Below are 13,314 nucleotides of genomic sequence, written 5' to 3'. Positions count from 1 at the left end.
GGAACACCAGATGTTTCTTACAAGAAAGATGAAATACTAATTCTTAGAAGTTGATGAAGTTCTTTTTAAGAATATGTCTTCCTTAAATTAGATCTCCATTTTGTAAAAAAAAAAGGATCTCTACCTCACATCATAATCAAAAATAACTCAAAATGGATCAAAGACCTAAATATGGGAAACGGATGTGGCTGAACTGATAGAGCATCCACCTACCATTTAGGAGGTCCAGAGTTCGAACCCAGGGCCTCCTGGCCTGTATGGTGAGCTGGCCCATGCACAGTGCTGCAGCATGCAAGGAGTGCCATGCCAGACAGAGGTGTCCCCGGCATAGGGCAGCCCCATGCGCAAGGAGGGCACCCTGAGAAGCGCAGTCCACCCAGGAGTGGCGCCACACACGCGGAGAGCTGACGCAGCAAGATGACACAACAAAAAGAGACACAGTTTCCTGGTGCCACTGAGAATGCAAGTAGACACAGAAGAACACACAGTGAATGGGCACAAGAGAGCAAACAACAGGTGGGGGGGGGGGAGGGGAGAGAAATAAATCTTTAAAAAAAAAAAAGACCTAAATATAAGACGTAGAACTATCAAACTCCTAGAAGAAACACAGGACAGCATCTTTAGGACTTAATGTTAGATACTGGTATCTTGGACTTTTCACACAAACCACAAGCAACAACAACAACAAAAACAAAACAAAACGGTATATGGGACCTCATCAAAACTGAAAACTTTTGTGTCTCAAAGGACTTTATCATGAAGGTAAAACAACAGTTCACACAATGGGAGAAACTATTTGGAAAACACGTATCTGATAAAGGTTTAATATCCAGAATATGTAAAGAAAGCCTCCATCTTAACAACAAAAAATATGAACAACCCAATTAAAAAAGGGCCAAAGACTTGAACAGACATCTCTCCAAAGAAGATATACAAATGGCCAAAAAACACATGAAAAGATGCTCAACAAATTGTAAATGTTTGGAAATGAACAGAAATGGTGAAAGCATATCATAGTGTATAATTAGCAGTGCTAATAAATGAGTATGATAGTGGTTGAAAGGGAAAGTCTAAGGTCATGTATATCACTAGAAGGAAAGCTTAGGTAATCTAATGCGTCTTTAAAAATAAATAGTTTCGACTTCAAAAAAGAAAGAAAGAAACATGGAACTGTATAGCACAGCGAACCCTCCTGTGAAAAATGAGTATGGTTAATAGTGCCTATATAAGAATGTTTTTCTCTGTAACAGAACAAATACTGTTAGTGCTACAAGATGTTAATATTTAGGCAAAAATACAACCAAAGCAAACTACGAATATAGTGTATAGTAATATATTAATAACCTCCCATCAATGGTAAAAAAGAAGTATGCCAAGTGAAAGAAACTAAACAAAAAACACTATATATTGTTTGACTCCATCTATAGAAAATGTAAATACAAATAAATTAAAGAGACATAAACAGATTAGCAGTTACATATGGCAGGAGAAGGACAAAATGATTGAGAGATGACTATAAAGGGTAAGGCTTTTTTTTTCATGTTTTTCTTCTTTTTTCTTTTTATGTGGAGTAAAGAAAATGCTCTAATATTGATTGAAGTGACGAATGCACAACTCTGTGATTATACCAAATGCTATTGATTGAACACTCTAAATGGATTGTATGGTTTATGAATACATTTTAATAAAATTGATTTTAAAAAAGATGCTCCACATCATTAACCATCAGGGAAAGGCAAATCAAAACCACAATGAGATACCATTTCACAATCATTAGAATGGCTTCTATTAAAACTACAACAACAACAAATAAGTGTTGGAGAGTATGTGAAGAAATAGGAACACTCATTCATTGCTGGTAGCAGTTGTAAAATAGTGCAGTTGCTGTGGAAAGCCATTTGGTGGCCACCAGGAAAGTTAAGTATATAACTACTGTATGATCCAGCAATCCCACTACTAGGTATATACCCAAAAGAATTAAAAGCAGGGACTCAGACAGAGTATTTGTACACCGATGTTCATAGCAGCTTTATTTATAATTGCCAAAAGATGGAAGGAACCCAAGTTTCCATCAACTGATGACAGGATAAATAAAATGTGGTATATGCATACAATAGAAAATTATTCAGCTATAAAAAGGAATGAAATCCTGATACATGTCTCAACGTGAACGAACCTTGGAGACATTATGTTGAATGAAATAAGTCAGACACAAAAGGACAAATACTATATGATCTCAGTGAATAAGCAAACTCATACAGTCAGAATCTAAAATATAGGTTAGCGGGGGACAGGGTAAGGAGAGGGAATGGGAAGTTGAGGCTTAAATTGTACAAGGTTCCTATTTGGAATGTTTTGGTAATGGATATTGGTAATGGTAGCACAACACTGTGAACACAATTAACAGCCCTGAAATATATATCTGAACATGAGTACAAGGGGAAAAGTTAGGTTGTATCATAACAGAATAAAATAAAATTTAAAAATCTATGGAGCTGCACTACACAGTGACCTCTAAATAAACCATGGACTTTGGTTAATAGTACAAGTATAAAAAATGTGCTACCATCAATTATAACAAATGTTCCACACCTTTGCAAGGTGTTGGTGGTGGGGTTGTGTAAGGGAATCCTGTATTTTATACATGATTATTCTGTTGACCCATAAGTTCTCTAAAAAACCCAAAATGAAACAAAACAAAAAACATGTCTTCACTTCAATTTACTGTTACCAGTAAGCTTCTAAATGCTAAAATGTATTTGGTTAGATTCTGGAGAATTCCAAAATTTTGTGACAAAATAAACTGACAGCTATTATAACATTAGTGAGACTGTATGCATCTAGATGGAACTATTTTAATGTTAGTAGGACTTTAATAATAAATGGGAAGAAGAATATCCCTCTCTATTACTCAGAATAAGGTTGGTACAATTGTCTGTGTAGATTAAATCCAGATTCCTTTTTCAGGCCCTGCATAATATTTCAAAGTTGGAAGGACCTTAGAAATAGTCTAATATAATGTACTCATTTCACAGTATCAATAAGAAACCTAGAAAGGTTACATGATTTGTGCCAGATCACAGAGCTAATAAGTGGCAGAACTCTTAAGTCTCTGATTACCTTACTTATTCAAATTCGAGGGTCTTTTTGCTGCTACATAATTTCAACTATTGAAGTTTTAACAATTCTGTTACCTAGAGTCAACTACTACCTACAAATATGCCTTTAGATCAGGCGTTCTTAATCAGGGGTCCGTGAGCTTGAACTGAAATTCAAAAAACATTATTCTTACAGGGACATGTTGGTGTGGATATGATATATTTATTAAATAATACACAGTATAATGTGGATTTAGTAAGGGGCCTGTGGTTTTCACCTGACTGGCAAAGGGGTTCATGGAACAAAAAAGGTTAAGAACCCCTGCTTTAGATAAAAAAGAACTTCCCCAAACCACTTCCTAAATCTGGTTCTAGAATGTCTTTTGGACATGCTAGATACAATTTGGCTATATAAGAATGTCACCTCTTTGGTACAGTATAAAGTGGCAATGAATTATCAGTTCATCCTTTTTTGTCAAACATATTATATTCAGTTATTTAAAAGTATATAATAACATTATTATTCTGGCATATATGATGTGTTGTGTGTGTGTGTGTAAAATTTTATAGAAAATTATCCATACATTCTGAAATTAATGTTCTTGGGTAATTGTGTAATTAATAGATGTGGCATGCATACAGTAATATTAAACACATTTCAAAACTTAGAGGCAATACTTGAGTAATAACAATTTGCAAAATGAAATAACCTGAACATATAAAAACTCATACTTTAAACACAGAATCTAAAAGACCATCTGTAGTAAAGAAGATCAATGGTTGGAAAGGCTTCTAGAGTTTTGTTACCTCTCTAGAGGGAGTAGTTTTTCATCTCAGTTTGTATAATATTTTAAAAGTTATTACACATTTATAAAAATGTCTAATACATGAAAATACTATGATTTGATTATAGCACTATCATAAATTGTTTAATAAGATGGTATGCTAATGACATTAGTGATATTTGACATCTTTGGCAATCTACTTTTCCTAAATTCAATTTCCTCCTTATTGTGGGGTTTAACTGAAATAATAACATAAAGCCCTTGACACAGTGTCAGACACATTCTAAGTGCTGAATAAATGTTAGGTTTTATATTATTATTACTGTTTTTAGTTTTAAATAACAAAACCATATAGTCATATATTTACTGGGGGAAGTAGCTCATGCAGGCCAAACTACAAAGATTTGTTTGTATCAAAATGTCAGTTTGTAAATTTACAGTCAGAAAAATAGCTGCCAGGCTGATTGTAATTCATATAGCCAGCTCAGCATTTTCCCCCTAAGAAGGAAGCAGTTAGGAAACCAAATTGAGATCAGCAGTCTGCTTAGTGAACATATCCAATCAGAGCCAGAAAGATGACTGCTTTCTCTCAGCCTTAATTCTCCTTCAACCTCAATCTTTCCTACCTCTGCTACAGGTTAATATTCCTAAAACAATTACTTTATAAATTTTCATGATCAAACCCTCTGAATAAAGCATAAATTTCTTAGCTGGTCTTTTAATAATCATATTAATTTGTCCCCAACGTTCCTATCCCATTTTATTTCATACTTCTGCCCAACATGAGCCTTCTGCTTCAGTAAAGAGGGGTTCTTTACTATTCTCTGAACATGCCATGCTCATTTCTTATTCTGAGCCAAGGTGTGGCAATTTGAGATTATTTTATGAATCCCAAAAAGAGAAAGATTATGCTTGTAAACTAATCTATTCCTCTGGGTGTGATACTCTTTAATTGTATTAAATTCAGCTGAGGTATCTTTGATTAGATTACCTGTTAATATTAGGGCTTTTGATTTGACGTCAATGGGCGTGACTCAGGTTGAGTCTCTGTCCCCTTGCTGGGTCTGATATAAATGCACACTCAGACAGACAGACACACAGGAAGAGAGAGTTCTGTCATTTTTGATCCTGCCATGTAACAGAAAGGAGAAAGTTCAAACAGAAAGGAGAAGCCCTAGGGAGAGATGAGACATTTTGCTGGATAGCTTACAGCTGAAATTTGGAAGAAAGCAGAACAACCAAGACTGATATAGGAGGCCCAGAAAGGAATAAGCCCTTTGCCAGGAGAGGGAGGACTTCACTTAAGCGCTGATTCCTCAAGAGGCTGGGCCCCTGGAACCTAGAGGAAGAGGAAGCCTTGAGGGAAAGGCAGAGACCAGTCACATATCGCGGACCATCTTGCTTCAACATGTGGCAACTGATTTTGGTGAGAAAGCAACCTTGAGTTGGACTTTTTACGGCCTTGTTAATTGTAAACTTTTAACCCAAATAAATACCCTTTATAAAAGCCAACAGATTTCTGGCAGCCCTTTGGCAGACTAATACTCAAGGCATATGCTATGTTTTCTTCATGAAATGCTCTTTTGTCTCCTCTATTCAAATCCTTTTCGTCATTCAATGTCCACCTAAAGTTCCACATCCTTCACAAGGCATATACAAACCACTCCATTCCACACTAAATCTCCTTCCTTTTCTAAATTCCTACAATTTGTGTTGCCTTACTCTTTTTTCTCATATATATAAATCATATAACACTTTGTTTAATGTCTTAACTCCTGCCAGTCTTATTTCCCTACCATAATTACAAACTTTGGAAGATGAAGATTTCTTCTGTATCACAGTATTATATATAGATACATAATGTAATATTAAGTCTTAATGAAATAACAAATGATACATTAATGAATGTTGATGGGTCAAGCTAAATTTGCGAGGGCAACCCAGCAAGGCTGCTTAGCCTTGGCATGCTCCCCCAGGATCTCAGCATCAAAGTTTCTCTCAGAGCTCTCACCTTCAGTTCGAATTATATCAAGGTGTACATCAGAAGTTTCCCTAATTGCTTCAGGAATTGAATGTCTAAAAAAAACTAATTCTCTTTAAACATCTTTTGGTTTCTCATTTCCTTTACTCTAAAAGATCTAACTATGTAAACATGAAACAAGCACCAGTAAGTTACTTTTTAGGAATCTGTTCTAATTTTCGGAACATTGTCAGTCCATTAGGCAGTTAAAATGTAGACACAGTCTCCCAGAATATTACGTGCCAGTTAACTGATAAAACTGCTGTAAAAAAAGTCATCAAAGATTAAAGTCATGACTCTGAACTAACTCACTAAATGGTCATCGATTTTCTTTTAAATCTTAACAAATACCTTAGATGCCTTGCGTATTCGGATGGAGTGAGAGAGCTGAGCAGTGGCCATTAAAGGAACGTATCAGGATTCTTTTAACAATTCTAACCTATAAAAAAAGAAAATTAATTACAGATCTTGACTACACAGTACTTCCTTCTTAATCTGCCCAAAGACCGAACTGAAAAATTCTAAAAGCAAACCATGAACTTCAAGGACAGTGAAATATAAATATTTCCCAGATTATTCAATTTTTTTTTTTTTTTAAAGATTGATTTATTTATTTAATTCCCCCCCCTCCCCTGGTTGTCTGTTCTTGGTGTCTATTTGCTGCGTCTTGTTTCTTTGTCCGCTTCTGTTTTCGTCAGCGGCACGGGAAGTGTGGGCGGCGCCATTTCTCGGCAGGCTGCTCTTTCTTTTCACCCTGGGCGGCTTTCCTCACAGGCACACTCCTTGCGCGTGGGGCTCCCCCACGCGGGGGACACCCTGCGTGGCAGGCATTCCTTGCGCGCATCAGCGCTGCGCATGGCCAGCTCCACACGGGTCAAGGAGGCCCGGGGTTTGAACCGCGGACCTCCCATATGGTAGACGGACACCCTAACCACTGGGCCAAAGTCCGTTTCCCAGATTATTCAATTTTGAAGTTCACCAAGCTCAATGTTGAAGAAGCAAAGGAAGAATACTAAAATATTCTATCAGGCTCTATCTAAACTATAAAATGAATGAGTTGGAAAATCCTTCCTATGAGTTTTCCAAAAGACAACTGTATAATTAGAATTTGACTATATTCTTTGGAAAATTAAATAATCATTTTTATCTCTACTACCAATATTCTATAAATTTGGCATAAGATTTCTGGATTAAATGTTTCCTCCACCCAGCTAAAATTATAAAATGATTTACTTGTTTGCAAATATGTTTGAAAGAGGTATAAATTGTAAATCACCTGAAGACACTAGGTCCTCCTCATCCTTGTTATTACCTCAGAGCTAAATAGTGCTCTGTATAGCAGGAGCCAAAAACACTATTTGAATTAACTTCACATGTAATTATTTGCAAATTCAACTCAGAAGGTAATATTTCTCAGAAAATTAAGACTAGAATTACCATATGACCTGGCAATCCCACTTTCAGGGATATACTCCCAAAGAACTGAAAGCAGGTACTCAAACATATTTTCACACCGATGTTCATAGAGGCATTACTTACAATTGTCAAAAGATGGAAGAAACCCAAGTGTCATATCAACAGATGAAAGGATAAATAAAATGTGGTATATCCATACAATAGAATATTATGCAATTAAAAAAAAAAATAGGGAAACGGACTTGGCCCAGTGGTTAGGGCGTCCGTCTACCACATGGGAGGTCCGCAGTTCAAACCCCGGGCCTCCTTGACCCGTGTGGAGCTGGCCCATGCACAGTGCTGATGCGCGCAAGGAGTGCCCTGCCATGCAGGGGTGTCCCCCGCGTAGGGGAGCCCCACGCACAAGGAGTGCGCCCCGTAAGGAGAGCCACCCAGCGCGAGAGAAAGTGCAGCCTGCCCAGGAATGGCGCCGCCCACACTTCCCGTGCCGCTGACGACAACAGAAGCGGACAAAGAAACAAGATGCAGCAAATAGACACAGAGAACAGACCAGACAACCGGGGGAGGGAATTAAATAAATAAATCTTTAAATAAATAAACAAACAAACAAATAAATAAATAAAGTTCTGACGCACGGTACAATATGGATGAACCTTGAAGGAATCATGTTGATTGAAATATGCCACAAAAGACCGAATATTGTATGATCTCACTTATATGAAATAAGCAGAGTATAAAAATAAGTATAGTCAGAAATTAAGGAAAGGGATGGGGAACTGGGTGAGGAATGTGGAGTTAATGTTTACGTGGTGCAGAATTTGTGTTTGGGGTAACAGTAAAGTGCTGGCAATGAATGATGATGATGGAGATGCAGCATTGTAAATGTAATCAACACCTCTGAATTACACATTTGAAAATGGGAAGTTTTAGGTTACATATGAGTTACAAGAAAGAAAAGAAGACATCATAGAACTTTATAACACAAAGAGTGGACCCTAATATAAATTATGGGACTATAGTTAATGATATATTATTGTTTTATCATTTGTAATAAAGTTATCACACTAAGGCAAAAACATAAATGAAACTATCATTTGCTGAGCATGTACCAAAAAAAAAGGTCATGTTTAAAATACATATAGTGGGATGTGAATGCAGCTCAACTGATAAGAGTATCCATCTACCATATGGAGGGTCTAGGGTTCAATCCCCAGGGCCTCCTGACTGGTGAGGTGAGCTAGCTCACGTGCAGTGCTGCCACACACAAGGAGTGCCGTGCCATGCAGGAGTGTCCCCTATGTAGGGGTGCCCAACGCGCAAGGAGGGCACCTCGCAAGGAGAGCCGCCCCACGTGAAAAAAGTGCAGCCTGCCCAGGAGTGGCGCCACATACAGGGAGAGCTGACGCAGCAAAAAAGAGATGCAGTTTCCCAGTGCTGCAAGATAAGGCAAGTGGACACAGAAGAACACACTGCAAATGGACACAGAGAGCAGACAATGTGGGGGAAGAGGAGAGAAAAAAAATAAAATAAATCTTTAAAAAATAATAATAAAATAAAATACATATAGTTTTCACCTCTGTTGCTTCACTAAAAATTTTTTTTTAAAAAGCAGATTTTCAATTATTTTCAATTAGGGCTTCTTTTCAAGGTTTTATGGAGTTCAGACCAAAATACTTGTAAAATAACCCATTTAAAGGAATTCATTCTGGATCACTCAAGATAGCCTGTGATCTACTTTTGTATATAAATTAATACAAGTTTTCGGAAGATTTTGCAAATAAAAGAAGGCAGAATATTTGAAGATATTGCCACAAGGTGGTGGTAGAGATTATAAATAGGTAACGTTTATTTTTAATTTCTCTTAAATTAATTCTTCAGCACCAAACTAGGGGACACTCTTTTACAATATTGTATATGAGCCTGAAAACAACCTAGTATTTCTTTTGTCCTTAAAGATTCCAAGGCATCTTTTGCTGACTTCAGAGTATAACCTTCTCTTCTGAGTATAACCTCCAAATTGCCTTCCTTATGACTTCAAGAAAAGAATGGAGGTGGGGAGTAGTTATAAAGTTTAAGCTCTAGTCCTGGCCCATTAACCATGGTAAACTATCTCCTACTGGGATAATTAGACTTAAAGACAATGAATAAAAGGAATAATGATTTTTAAATAGCTTTCTGTTTTGGTGTTTTCTTCATTTCTCTATGATAAGATATTCTGATAGCATTCCTATAGAATCAAGTCCTGAAAATAACATTAGTCATTTAGAACACAGTACATAATTTCATCCATGTTTTTTTTAATGGATGGAGTACCTTGATTATAATGATATTAACTACAAAAACTCAGACATCGAGGGTATGTGACTTTGACAAAGGATTCAAGCTAGTCGTGATTATAGTAACATTTGGTAAATACCATAGGAATTAATATATACAAAATAAACAAAATTAAATTTTATCTATGCTATATATATACAGAGAAAAATATCCAGAAAAATAATAATCTAGTAGAAAGAGGCTTTGGAGTTAATGAAACTGGGTTCAAATTCTGACTCGACTACCCAAATTACTTAACCTCTCTGGGCCTCAGTTTTCTTTTTGTAAAATGGAGATGATATATCCAACTATTCAGGGCTCTTGTGTTTATCCAGGCAGAGGTAGGATAGCCTAATGATTAAGCACATAGACTCTTTTGGAACCAAAATGCCTAGGATCAGATTCTATTCTGCAGTTCACTGGCCATATGACTAGGGACAAATTAATCCGTGACCTTCAGTTTTCCTATCTGTAAAATAGGGATAGTAATAGTACCTACTTCATAGGGTTGTTGAGGGGATTAAATGAGTCATTATTTGTAAAGCAATTGGAACACTGTCAGATACACAGTTCATTATATATAAAAAGGCATGCTTGCTTAAAATATAATGCACTTATATTCAAATTCCTAGTTTTCCTCCAGCCTCCCAGTTGCTCCTTCTCAGTGTCCTTTTCAGACTTTTCTTCCATGCCCATCTCAGTTTTTGGTGTTCCTTAGGCTTCTATCCTAGGTCTTTTTTTTTCCCCTAACTTTTCAGCATACTCCCTGGTGTGCAAATACACTCCTGTTGTTTCAATTACTATTCTTATGATTCTTATATGCATGTTTCCAGCTCAGGTTTCTCTCTGGCAGTTGCAGACCAATACACGTCTATTAGTTCCACTTTAATGCTCCAAGTACATCCAAATGTGAAGTCTTTTCTCCCCAATTCTATCCCTGTTCCCTAGTTCAGTGAATGACATCATTAAATACTTAATTGCTCGGACCTAAACCCTTATTTCCAGATCCACTGACCTTAATATTTCTCAAATCTGTTTATTCCTCACTTTGTCATCTCTACTTTAGATCAGGCTAGAAATGTCTTTTGTCCAGACTACTGTAACTACCAGTCTGCCTGTTGCCAGTGTTACCCTTCTCCAATCTGGTTTTCTGTATTACAGTAGAGCTTGCTTTTTAAATTACAAACTTGATTATGTAACTTCCCTGATTGAAATACTTCAGTGGCTCCCCCACTGCCCTCACGATAAAATCCAAACTCCTTACCATGGCTCCAAGATCTGGCTCATGCCTCCCTAGGACTCACCTCTAACCACTTCCCCCCACTTTTATGCATCAGTCATTCTTAAATATTTTAACAATCCAAAGGACTTTATTCTCTTTAGCCTTCAAGTTTTTTTTTAATATTCCTTCTAGCTGAAATAGTCTTACCCTCCTATACTTTCCCAAATCCCACTCATTTCCTGAAACTCACATACTCATGACAGTATAATTGTCTCAAGTTCTTAATATAATTTTCTCAAGGAAATATTTCCTGATCCCCCAAACTAAGTCTGTATTATGTGCCCTTTGCAATGTATACTGTATTATGGCTGTCTTTATGTATCTGTGGCCTTTTGTGTCTGGCTTAGCTCATTCATGAGCCTATTAGAACCAACACAGTACTGGAACAAAGTAGGTGATCAATAAAGATTTTCTGCATCAGTGGAGAGGCACTACAGGAACAAGAAAAAATTAAGGGTCTAGAAAAGAATCACAAAATTTTAGAGGTCGGAGGAACTTGAAATCTTATCAAGTTCAAATACCTAATTTTCTAGATGAGGAAATCAAGGTCCCGAAAAGTCAGCTGACTTACTCAGTGTCAGTCAAGTCACTTAGTAGCTCACCTGAAATTAAAACTTAAAATTTTGACTCATAATTTAGGACTTTTTCCACAGTAACTTCCCAAAATGAAATTTACCTCTGCTTTCCTACCCTCTAATATGATGTCCTACCTGTGCTTCCCTAGTTGCTGAGACTGCTTGCTTAATTCTAAATAATGGTTGGGTCCATTTCTGGTGTTCTGGAATGAGTTTGGTTCAGGAAGGCAAAAAAGATCTAAATAATTTTTAAAAATAGCCAAGTTCCTTTCAACTTTTATCCTGTTGCTACTGTTGTGTTTTCCCTGTGAGCAGGTGTTTTGTGGAGGTTTCCTATTCAAGTACAAACCCTGCTTAATTTTGGAGGCTCACAAGATGACAGCTCCAGGAGGTATGACTCTACAGATCATGTACTTACAGAGAATAGCTCTGATGTTTTTTTATCACCTTGTTCTCTGACTCATCATTGAAAAACCTAGGAGAGATTTCATAACTATGGATTTTAAGAGCAGAATTCTAACTTTCAAATGTCTTTCACTTATATATTTGCCTGCATATTGGATCCACAAACATCTGAACTTCCACAGGGCATCAATACAAGTCACAGCCTTATGTTCGATATGTCCACTCTGTGACATGGATTATGATCTTCCTGAGAAAGAGGCAAGTTTTCTGAGTTTCCTCTGTTAAAGACTCGCTGAGTTTACCTTTTGACCTGTGTTTCGACTACCCTGTTTATGATGGTGGAATAATTACTTACTTTTTTGCCCCTTCTATATGTAAATCTGAGTTTCTGATAAAGATTAACCAGCTGTCGTTTAGTTTATTAAGGCCTAAACTACTTTTTTTTTTTTTTTGCCATTCTGAGTAAAGCAAAAACCAAAGTTCTTATTACATTTGCAAAGACAATCAAAGATTTCTTAATGCTCTCCACACATCTTTTCCAATCTTTCAAAACAAATTTTTTCAAGAAAATCCCCTTTCCATCAAGTTAACAATATTCAGTAGCTGGATTCTAAAATGCAACTAGATGACCTTCTTTACATGTCTATAATATGAAGGATGGTTTTACTCAAAGGGAATATATTTTAACATATTATAATTGGGCTCAACAGATTCATAAAGTTGGATGGCAATAAAGACATCCTCTTGGACTAATCTACTCCCTTCATTTTAAAGAAGAGCAAAGTCAGTTCAGTGGAGGAAGGATAATCTTTTCAACAAATGGTGTTGGACATCCATAGACAAAAAAAAAAAAAAGCACCTCAACCTAAAATATCACACTGTATACAAAATTAATTCAAAATGGATTTAAATGTAAAACATAAAACTATAAAGAAGAATAAAGTGAGGCCTAGCAAGGGGACTTGGTTTGCCAAAGGTCACTCAGTTACTTGCAAGTTTCACAGAGCATGCTTCAATAAATTATTATTCACTATTTTAATAAACTCCATTTGACCCTGATAATTCCCCTACTTCATGCTCACTCAGAATAAATGGTTTTCACTATATTAATTGGATATGTATTCATGCTCTTTGGGTTTTAAAATATCTTTTTCATGCCACTTTGATTACTCATTCATTCACCATTTGTGCCAGGTATTATACAGTATTACAAAGATGTTAAGATATTGGTCCCATCTCAAGAAATTTATGGTCCGATGTGGGAGAAATTAGATTATCATTCCTAATTAGATTAGAAATCCTTTAGGGACAAGAACCACACCGTTCACTTTATTTTTACTGAGTACCTGAGGTACTATGCAATCCGTCCCAAGCTCTGCACACTTGAACGTATTTTGGCGATTGACTAATTCTGGGT

The 13,314-nt window shown here is 36.5% G+C and overlaps 1 protein-coding gene across 5 annotated transcripts in view; it reads right to left on the bottom strand.

The window, feature by feature from the left end:
- The window catches only part of HORMAD2 (HORMA domain containing 2), a 103,829-nt gene that overhangs the window by 89,422 nt on the left and 1,093 nt on the right, over positions 1 to 13,314 (bottom strand). For all 5 annotated transcript variants that reach the window (XM_058281638.2, XM_058281640.2, XM_058281637.2 and 2 more), the window contains exon 2: positions 6,255 to 6,342. In XM_058281638.2, the coding sequence (XP_058137621.1) occupies positions 6,255 to 6,305 (51 nt within the window). In that variant the 5' untranslated portion in view covers positions 6,306 to 6,342. The remainder of the gene's footprint in view (positions 1 to 6,254; positions 6,343 to 13,314) is intronic.

Source organism: Dasypus novemcinctus, chromosome 19 (genome assembly GCF_030445035.2).
Source record: "Dasypus novemcinctus isolate mDasNov1 chromosome 19, mDasNov1.1.hap2, whole genome shotgun sequence".
Classification (NCBI taxonomy): domain Eukaryota; kingdom Metazoa; phylum Chordata; class Mammalia; order Cingulata; family Dasypodidae; genus Dasypus; species Dasypus novemcinctus.
The sequence above is the reverse complement of the archived record's forward strand: the minus strand, read 5'-3'. Positions and strand labels throughout refer to the sequence as shown.